Below are 9,324 nucleotides of genomic sequence, written 5' to 3' on the forward strand. Positions count from 1 at the left end.
GTGTGTATAACCAAACCATGTTGATGTATGCTTGAAACGAACATATTATAAAGTAACTATAATTTGATTAAAAAAAATTTTTTTAACTAAACCCCAATCATTATAACATGCCAAATTTTGAAATATAAAAGCCCATAATCTTTGTATATATAAAAATAAACTGATCATTAAATACAAAGGTCATTCACTACTCACTTCTATAGGTAAGTGAAAGCTATTTCCAAAACTGATCATCAAAATATGCTATGAATTTGAGGCCAAAAATACAACCATTGTTTTAGATTCACTGTCAGTGCAAAGTTATCTACTGCAAAAACCCCTCACTTTACACACAAGAAACGAACAACAGAGAATACAAGTCTGTTTTTTTTAAGACTGAAAGAACTGATAGTAAATACTCCCCCCTGCTTTAAATATACTTGTCAGCATAATGTATAGGAAAAGAGAAGCACAAATCTTATTATTTAGATAACCAAGTGAAGCTTTTAAAAACATAGATGCTTGGACTCCAACCTGAGAAATACTCATTGCTCAATAGGTGTAGATGAAGTCCAGGCTGTGTATTTTTTCTAAGACTCCATAGTTGAGTCCACTGCACTATTCTGGTTGAAAATCATTAAATTTAAGAAAGAAATAAAATAAAACCCTATGTTACATGTAACCTTATAAATGTTTATTATTTTTATGAATTAGTAAAAAGCATTCTGAGTGGTCAATTTCACATGACAGATAATCAAGAATGCTTCGAAAACTTTTTCTGAATACTAAAAGGCCATAACTGGAAAGGAAAAGATTTGGTATAAATTTCTGCAGAAATAAAAATTAGAAAATATATCAATGGTATCATTCAGTATCACAGTAAATAAAAAATGAACCCAAAGTTAAACAATTTTGTTTGCAACTATGAAAAATGCATATGTATAAAATTAAAAAGTCATGTCTTCTGCTTTCTAGAGCTGACAAATTTGTAGGATCAACGTTAGATAATCCTCGATATCTTTCAAAATAAAGGTAAAAGATAAATCATGGAAAAGAACTGCAAAATTTTTAGAAAACAGTGCTTCAGTTTGAGATTACTTTCACTGATTCACTTCATATAGGAAATCATGTTTAAATAAAAGATAAGTAAAAAGTCAATCTGACATTTTCCTTGATACTAAATATGTGGTTTTCAAGGTGTTCGTCAAAATTATTAACTATTTACTAAACAACTATTCCTATATTCAGAACAGTCTATGAGTTATGTAGACAAATTTTATGCTCAAAATGTATTTTAACTTGTGTTAATGGCCTTCTTTCTAATAATTATTGGACACCAACCTGTCTGGATAAAGAGAGCACATCTACATACAATTTAACTTTTCATGAGGATATTTAATAGTAATTCCCTCAGGAGCTATAAGGCATTTCGTCTCTACGCTAAAAGGTCCCTTTCATGGAGTTCCTCTCTCTTTCTCTGTGCTTTAACTGTTGAATGATTACTTTTGCATCCTCTGCTTTAAAGTAGGCTACATATCCTTTGTATTCACCCATAATCTTACTCTTTCACTTTACCCTTATGTAGAACTAATGATGATAAGGAAACAAGTTCATACAAAAAATATAGTTTGCGTATAGTATTTTCAGAGAATTCAAGCTTCAGTTTTGCTTTTGTTCAGCTGGGGATTCTGTTGACTTCAGAACTATAATGTAATGACAAGTTGTGTCTCTGGAACCCTACTTTATAGGGTAAGTGAGGTAACATTGTGCATATAATGGCAAATATTTTAAGTTAAAAAAAAAATTCATGGTCACAACAAATATTTCAACAGTTCAATCAATACCTCTCCAGATATCCCAATGGCTTCTTCTGCAGCTCCATACTGACCACTATGTCCATTCTGTAGTCTTTCCAAAAGCTCCAATAAAGCAAAATTTTTTTTCAATCCCCAGACACCTGAATCTCCTAGAATATAAACATATAAACTAAATATAACAAAATGGAATATTATTTATTTTACCCCATATCCTGATAGTAATTTCAATGTCTCACAGTTCAATCATTAATAATGTTTAGATTTTGAAAATTCAAAATTTCTCCATTTCCTGTTAATGCTATAACAGCAATATTAAATATTCTCTTTAAAGCACAGAACTCCTTAGCACTCTAAGTAGAAACATTTTTTAAAACTCTTATTCTTTTTCTATAATTTATTTTTTTTCTTTTTCTATAATTTAACTTCAATATAATTTATAAATCCTATTTCCTCACTGACTTTTAGTGTATATACTAAAACAAGTGCTTTAAATATTTTTAACAGCAACCTACAGTAAGAAATACATTTTACATTGCAACCCAGTATAAGACATACACACACACACACACACACACACCACTGAAACAGAAGATTTACAAACCAAAATTCACCCTCACAGTGTGCAACACACTGATTGGTTTTATCCTATTTCTTTTTAAAAAATCTTATTCACAGACAATTAAACTGATTTTATGACCACAAATATGGTCATAAAATATGATGCATGTTAGAAAACCACAGTATGAAAGATACAGTTAACCTAAAATAAATCCATCTCTAAACTGGAACTAGAGCAGCTACAGACATTTTCCCCATATCTCATCTAACCTAGAACCCTAAGGGCAATCAATAAATACATAAACTCCTTCTCACATACATACACAGAGTTTCACAGTAAAGTCTGACGATACTCCCTTTTTGGTAGGTAAGACTTTAGGGCGCATGTGAGTGAGGACCAATGCCTCTTTTCCCCAGAACTGACCATAAAAGGCCACGCGAACAAACATACGTGCATGCATACGTGGCCACACACATGAGCACACACAACACAAACTCTTCCTAAGACTATAAATAAAAGATAGATCCTCTGGAAATTAGAAGGAATATCTGTTACGCGGAGCTTCTATACAACAAATACCATCTAACACAAAGCTGCCATCTAATACACACTCATTGAAAAACAAAAGAATAATGAAGTCAATGGTTACAAGGCTTCCGTCCTTCTTGGCCCCTCTTTACTAAGGGAGGAAGGGAAGGAAGAAAAAAGAAAGGAAGAAGGAAAGTTGGAAGAAAAGGTAAGGAAAAAAGCCATTTCTAGTTATGGTTCCCCCCCCAAAATTTTTTTAACTAGGCTAAATATCTTTACCCTCCTGTCTGATTTCTGTGACCTCCCTTCCCAAGTATCTTTATGCAGCCCCTACCCAGCATTTCCCCCTGTCTTGCGATCCTAGCAAGGCTTTCTCAACGGATTTAATTTTTCACACACATTCTACATCAAACTGAGTTCTATCCACTTTGTTTATAAAAGATTAAGAAGTACACTAAGTCTTTTATTTAAAAATATTATCTTGACAGTATCCAAATACTTTAATTATATATTAAACACAAACACATAAACTCCTGATGCTGCTGCTGCTAAGTCGCTTCAGTCGTGTCCGACTCTGTGCGACCCCACAGATGGCAGCCCACCAGGCTCCCCCATCCCTGGGATTCTCCACGGACAAGAGTACTGGAGTAGGGTGCCATCGCCTTCTCCACATAAACTCCTAGTAGTATTTAAACAGTATCTATCAACTGCCTAAGATATCACTTAATCTTTCTGTGACTATCAAAATAAATCAACATCTCAATGACTTAAAACAACAAAGATTTGCTTTTTGCTCATATAACACCTCAGGGGTTGGTGAAGACAAGAGAGATTCTGTTCCCTACTGTCCATGATCAAGGACACAGGCCACTGAGGCTCCAACCACCTGTATCACCTCACTATAGCAGAGAAAACAATTTACTACAAACTATCATAAATCTATCCTTAACAGCTTCTACCTGGAAGTTAACTCTTCACTTCTACTCATAATTTCACTAGTTACAGGAAAATCACACAGCTCTGCCTACCTAATCATAAGAGAGCAGGGAGGTATAATTTTACCATGAGGAAAGAAGAGAAGAACCACAAATAATACTAACCAGTACTAATAACTATGATAAACAATTACTGATACTAAAGAAGAATTCTAATTTTGATTCTTTCATATTAACAGCAGTTCATGGGGACTGGGGTGGTAGAAGGGAGGGATGGGTTGAGAGTTTGGGATTAGTAGGTGTAAACTATTATATATAGAATGGATAAATGACAAGGTCCTACTGTATAGCACAGAGAACTCTATTCAATATCCTGTAATAAGTCATAATGGAAAAGAAAAAAAAAACAGTAACTTGATTTTATAAGCAGGAAATACAAATGATTTTGTTATATTTTTTAATAGATTTTCCAAGTTTTCTGCAATTTATATATATATATATAATTTCTATAATAGATTTTAAACACAAATTTAAAAATAATGACATCAAACTATATCAAGAGTCATTAACACATATTCCATAGGCTCGAATTAGAGTAAAATTCTAAGCTAAAAGGTATAGTAATTACCACACAACATGCAAAATGCCAGGCTAGATGAATCACAAGCTGGGATCAAGATTGCTGGGAGAAATATTAACAACCTCAGATATGTGGATGACAACATTCTAATGGCAGAAAACGAGAAGGAACTAAAGAGCCTCTTGAGGGTGAAAGAGGAGAGAGAAAACACTGGCTTAAACTCTACATTCAAAAAACTAAGATAATGGCATCCGGTCCCATCACTTCATGGCATACAGATGGAGAAAAAAGGAAACAGTGACATATTTTATTTTCTCAGGCTCCAAAATCACTGCAGACAATGACTGCAGCCATGAAATTAAAAGACAGTGGCTCCTTGGAAGAAAAGCGATGATGAACCTACACAGTGTATCAAAAAGCAGAGACATCACTTTGCCCGCAAAGGTTCATACAGTTAAAGCTATGGTTTTTCAGATGTGAGAGCTGGACCATAAAGAAGGCTGAGCGCTAAAGAACTAATGCTTTCAAACTGTGGTGCTGGAGAAGACTCTCGAGAGTCCATTGGACAGCAAGGAGATTAAACCAGTCAATCCTAAAGGAAATCAACCCTGAATATTCACTGGAAGGATTGATGCTGAAACCAAAGCCCCAGTAGTTTGTCCAGCTGAAGTGAATAGCCAACTCACCGGAAAAGACCCTGATGCTGGGAAAGATTGAGCGGAGGCAGAAAAAGATGAGATAAGATGATGAGGAGGATGAGATGGATCCTCAACAGAGGATGAGATGATTGGATGGCATCACCAACTCAATGGGCATTAGTTTGCGCAAACTCTAGGAGATAGTGAAAGACAAGGAAGCCTGGTGTGCTGCAGTCCATGGGGTCACAAAGAACTGGACATGACTTAATCACTGAACAAGAACATAGAAATTACAACCTATATTCAAGGCAAAATTACTGGTTTGATTGATTTCAGCTAGGATATCACTAACCATTACCTGTCACGAATTCCTAGGTTATCACAGTGAGGGTAGTAACAACCCACACTGTGGTATTTATGTAGAGAAGATACAGTGCCCTTCAAAAGGAAGAAAGGGTCCATCTTACATTCACAAAGTATTACTACTTCTATACAGTTTTATATAAAGAAGATGGTATGATATATATAAATTACAGAATAAAAGGACAATAAAAACAATGTAAAAATAAAGACATCTCCCCCCGAACCTTATTATTTCTTGAGTAATGGTAAGTTAATGCTATCCATAATAATGCTAACACTGTCTTATATTAGCTTTCTGGCAAATGAGCATACTACTTAGTTAAATCAAAGACTACCAAAATCTTAAAAAACCCATTCTATCCTACCCTTATAAGAAAACATTTTACAACAATGTTTCTTAGCATTTTAAAGCTTTCTGGTCTAAAAATCTGGGTACTCATGCTTGTTTTCCTGGTGGTTTAATTTCAAATGTGTTCCACATGATGTATAGTCTGAACAGTCTTAAACAGTACTACTAAACTAAAAATAAATGACAACCTTAAACTATTAATTTTGGAGAAAATTCCACCATTAAAAAGAATAAACACAGAATTTATGGTTGTAAGATAACTGTTCAAATGTTAATAAATGTCATTTCCAAATCTGGTATCCAATAGTAATAACTCATTTTGAAAACTATAAAGCAAAGTCTGAAAAGTATGCAAAAAACTGAAAAAAATCCACCAGACCTTTAAACACATTTTAACAGAGAACAAGAAGTAGTTAGTAGTTATCAAATGCTAAAAATTCTTCTGTCTTTGATATCAATAAATACCATGTTGAAACTCCAAGTACTTAACTGTATTTTCCTTAATGGCCTATTCATGTCTAAGGTAAACCCTGTTTTACAGGAAAGTGGAAAAGATTAGCATATCTTTCTCAGGTGTCTTAAAACTATTGATCTATAAGTACTGAATATAAAAATCCTAAAAGATGAAATAAAGTTAGTCCCTAAGAATGGGCTAGTTTATAGCTTCAGGACTACTGCTTTTAAAGGAAAATGAAACCTCCTTGGAATTTTGTTTCTTTTTATTTTTTTGGCCACACCTTGGCATGTTTTCCGATCAGGAAAAGATCCCATTCGTCCTGCAGCAGAAGCACAGAGTCCTAACCACTGGACTGCCCGGGAACTCCCAGAATTTTATAATTTTTAAAATCAAACAAAAAGAAATTGTCTACCATGACATTTGTATTACATGAACAATTTTATATATATATTTTTTTCCTACCTAGTTCTGTTACTTGCCGATCAAAAGGGCAACGGATTGCTCTTCCATGAAGAGGCAGCCGAGTGAGACAGTCATGGCAGACTGTATGACCACAAAGCAGAAGGCGAGGCACTTTGTCTCCTTGCAAAGAAAAGACATCTTCACAAACTCCACATTCCAGCACCTAATAATTGGAAAGAACATATGTGCTCTTTAAATGACTTTAAAGCATAAATATTTTAGGCTAAAAAAATAGTCTGATCTTATTTAATGAATCGATCTTGTTACTTTACTCCTCCATGAAAAAAAACTGTCTAGGTGTAAAATCTTAAATCATCTTTTATCACTTCATCTGACAGATCTCACAAAAATTACATCACAGTGAAATCTCCTTGGAAGGATAAGTGTCAAGGACCAAAACAATGTTGTAAGTTAACATCTTAAGTTTTGAAAATTATGACATGATTCGTTATATGTGAATACCTAACAGTATATAACTCTACTGAAGCTGGGTTCATAAACAATTTCTCTGCAATTAACTAACCCTCAGAACACCCATCATTAATTTGGACAAAAATAATTTGATAAATGTGCTAGAATGACAACTTACCTGGTAAATGATAAAGAAGTTGTTAAGACAAGAATATAAGTAATTCTCAAGTATCTTCTAACATACATTTACATCGTACAATGTAAAGGTAAGAATGCAGTCGGACTTACATTTCAATTCCATGTTCTCAATTAATACTAATGCCCCTGGGTTAGAGAGCTTGTTGTTTATCTAGTTCCAATCACAGGTACCTGACTTGTGAAAGTACACGGAGTCAGTCATAGCAAAGATGACTAATCAACTATACTTCAAGTAAAAAAAAAAAAGGCATACTTCAATTAAAAAGAAAGGTGACAAGAATTGGCATATTCTAATTCTTCAGCCCATGAGTTTGTTTTATAATTAGCCAACAAACTATGTTTATATCAATGAAGGTTATTTCTTATATATTTGAAGTTTTCCACAATTTAATAATTTTTTTAAACATACCTACACTGAACTGTTTGATTGTAACCCAAATTCCAGAACCACCATCTGTGACCTGCCGCAGTATGGCTCCTGTTCTACTGCTTCTCTTCTTTCAAATTCTATTCTCAAACTGTATCAAATAACCTGCAGTTCACAGCACACACCAAACTGTTTTTGCCTCTTTCTTTACGTTAACACTGAAGAAACAGCTAAAGAGACATTTTCCTAGGGATTCTTTTTTAACATTAATAAACTAACAAATTCCTAAGTGAACACACTATCCTTAGGCTTCCCATGTTCCATGGATAAGTGTTGATCTCAATACCCAAAACACTTTTAATACTTTAATTGCCTTTCCAGCCTGCCTTACCCTGTTAGACCAAAGCCTTCAGGAACAAGGTATTCCAAATACCAAGCACCTATGTGCTTAGGTTAATAAAGTCCAACAAAATAAAAATTTTAAAACAGTTCAGCTAACCACCACCCCCCAACAAATACATACTACAAGGTTAAACAAAAAACCACACACTGAAAACCCAGAGTGAAAATCAGACTTAATCCAGTAAAACTTTAATATTAACTCTACAATCAAGTTGGAGTCAGCACATGAAATGTTAATGTTTTTCACTGAAAATAAACTGATAATTTATGACTGGCTTGCATCCCAGTATGGTCCAAAAGAAGCTTAAATGTAACACACAGTTCACAGAAAAGGCAATGAAAACAGATCTTTAATTATATGAAAAGATGTCCAATCTCACTCAAAGCATTTTGAAATCAGTTGAAGCTATATCAATATACTTTTTTCGGATTATATTTTAAAAAGCTGATAACACTTTCTACTCATGAAAGTGTGGGAGAGTAGATAAACTGCTGGTTGCTGTGAACTGCTTATTGACTGATATAGCCCCCATGGAAGGCAATTTGACCTACCAACAATGTGAATAGCTTAGTAATTCTACTTTCAGGAATTTATCCTCTAAGTGTATCACATGTGTATAAGAATATCTATATATTATCCCTTCAAGCATCTTTTGCATTAGCAAAATATTAGAAACAAAGTAAATATACACAGAAAATAAATTAAGCAATATTCATATACTGCAAAACTATGCAGTCTAGTGGGTTAACTCCCAGATGGCTCATGAGTAAAGAATCCACTTGCAATGCAGGAGATGAAGGAGAGGAGGTTTGATTCCTGGGTTGGAAAGATCCCCTGGAGGAGGAAACAGCAACCCACCCCAGTATTCTTGCCTGGAGAATCCCATGGAGGAGGAGCCTGACAGGCTCCAGTCCACAGGGTCACAAAGGGTCAGACATGACTGAGCACATAGGCACACATGCAATCTAGGGAGGAAGAGTCAGGAAACTTTTTATGTATACACAGTAAGATTCCATATCAATAAAGCAAAGTGAAAAATGAGATACAGAATATTTAACTTTTGCATAATGGAGAAGATATAAAGGAGGCATATATTTTTACATACACTGTTTTGCAAGTATATATCTTTGGGGAGCTAAAGAGAATATTAGTAGTTCAGTCCCTCAGTCATGTCCAATTCTTTGCAACCCCATGAACTGCAGCACGCCAGGCCTCCCTGTCCATCACCAACTCCCAGAGTTCACTCAAACTCACGTCCATCAAGTCGGTAATGCCATC

At 34.5% G+C, this 9,324-nt stretch overlaps 1 protein-coding gene across 2 annotated transcripts in view; it reads right to left on the reverse strand.

Annotated features, from left to right (window-relative positions):
* Window positions 1-9,324, reverse strand: part of TRIM23 (tripartite motif containing 23) — a 37,350-nt gene that overhangs the window by 22,150 nt on the left and 5,876 nt on the right. For both annotated transcript variants that reach the window (XM_010845531.1, XM_010845532.1), the window contains exons 2-3: window positions 6,668-6,830; window positions 1,824-1,945 (exon numbers count right to left, since the gene is read on the reverse strand). In XM_010845531.1, coding sequence (XP_010843833.1) covers window positions 1,824-1,945; window positions 6,668-6,830 — 285 coding nt within the window. The remainder of the gene's footprint in view (window positions 1-1,823; window positions 1,946-6,667; window positions 6,831-9,324) is intronic.

The sequence above is a fragment of the Bison bison genome, unplaced genomic scaffold (genome assembly GCF_000754665.1).
Source record: "Bison bison bison isolate TAMUID 2011002044 unplaced genomic scaffold, Bison_UMD1.0 scf7180017864218, whole genome shotgun sequence".
Classification (NCBI taxonomy): Eukaryota; Metazoa; Chordata; class Mammalia; order Artiodactyla; family Bovidae; genus Bison; species Bison bison.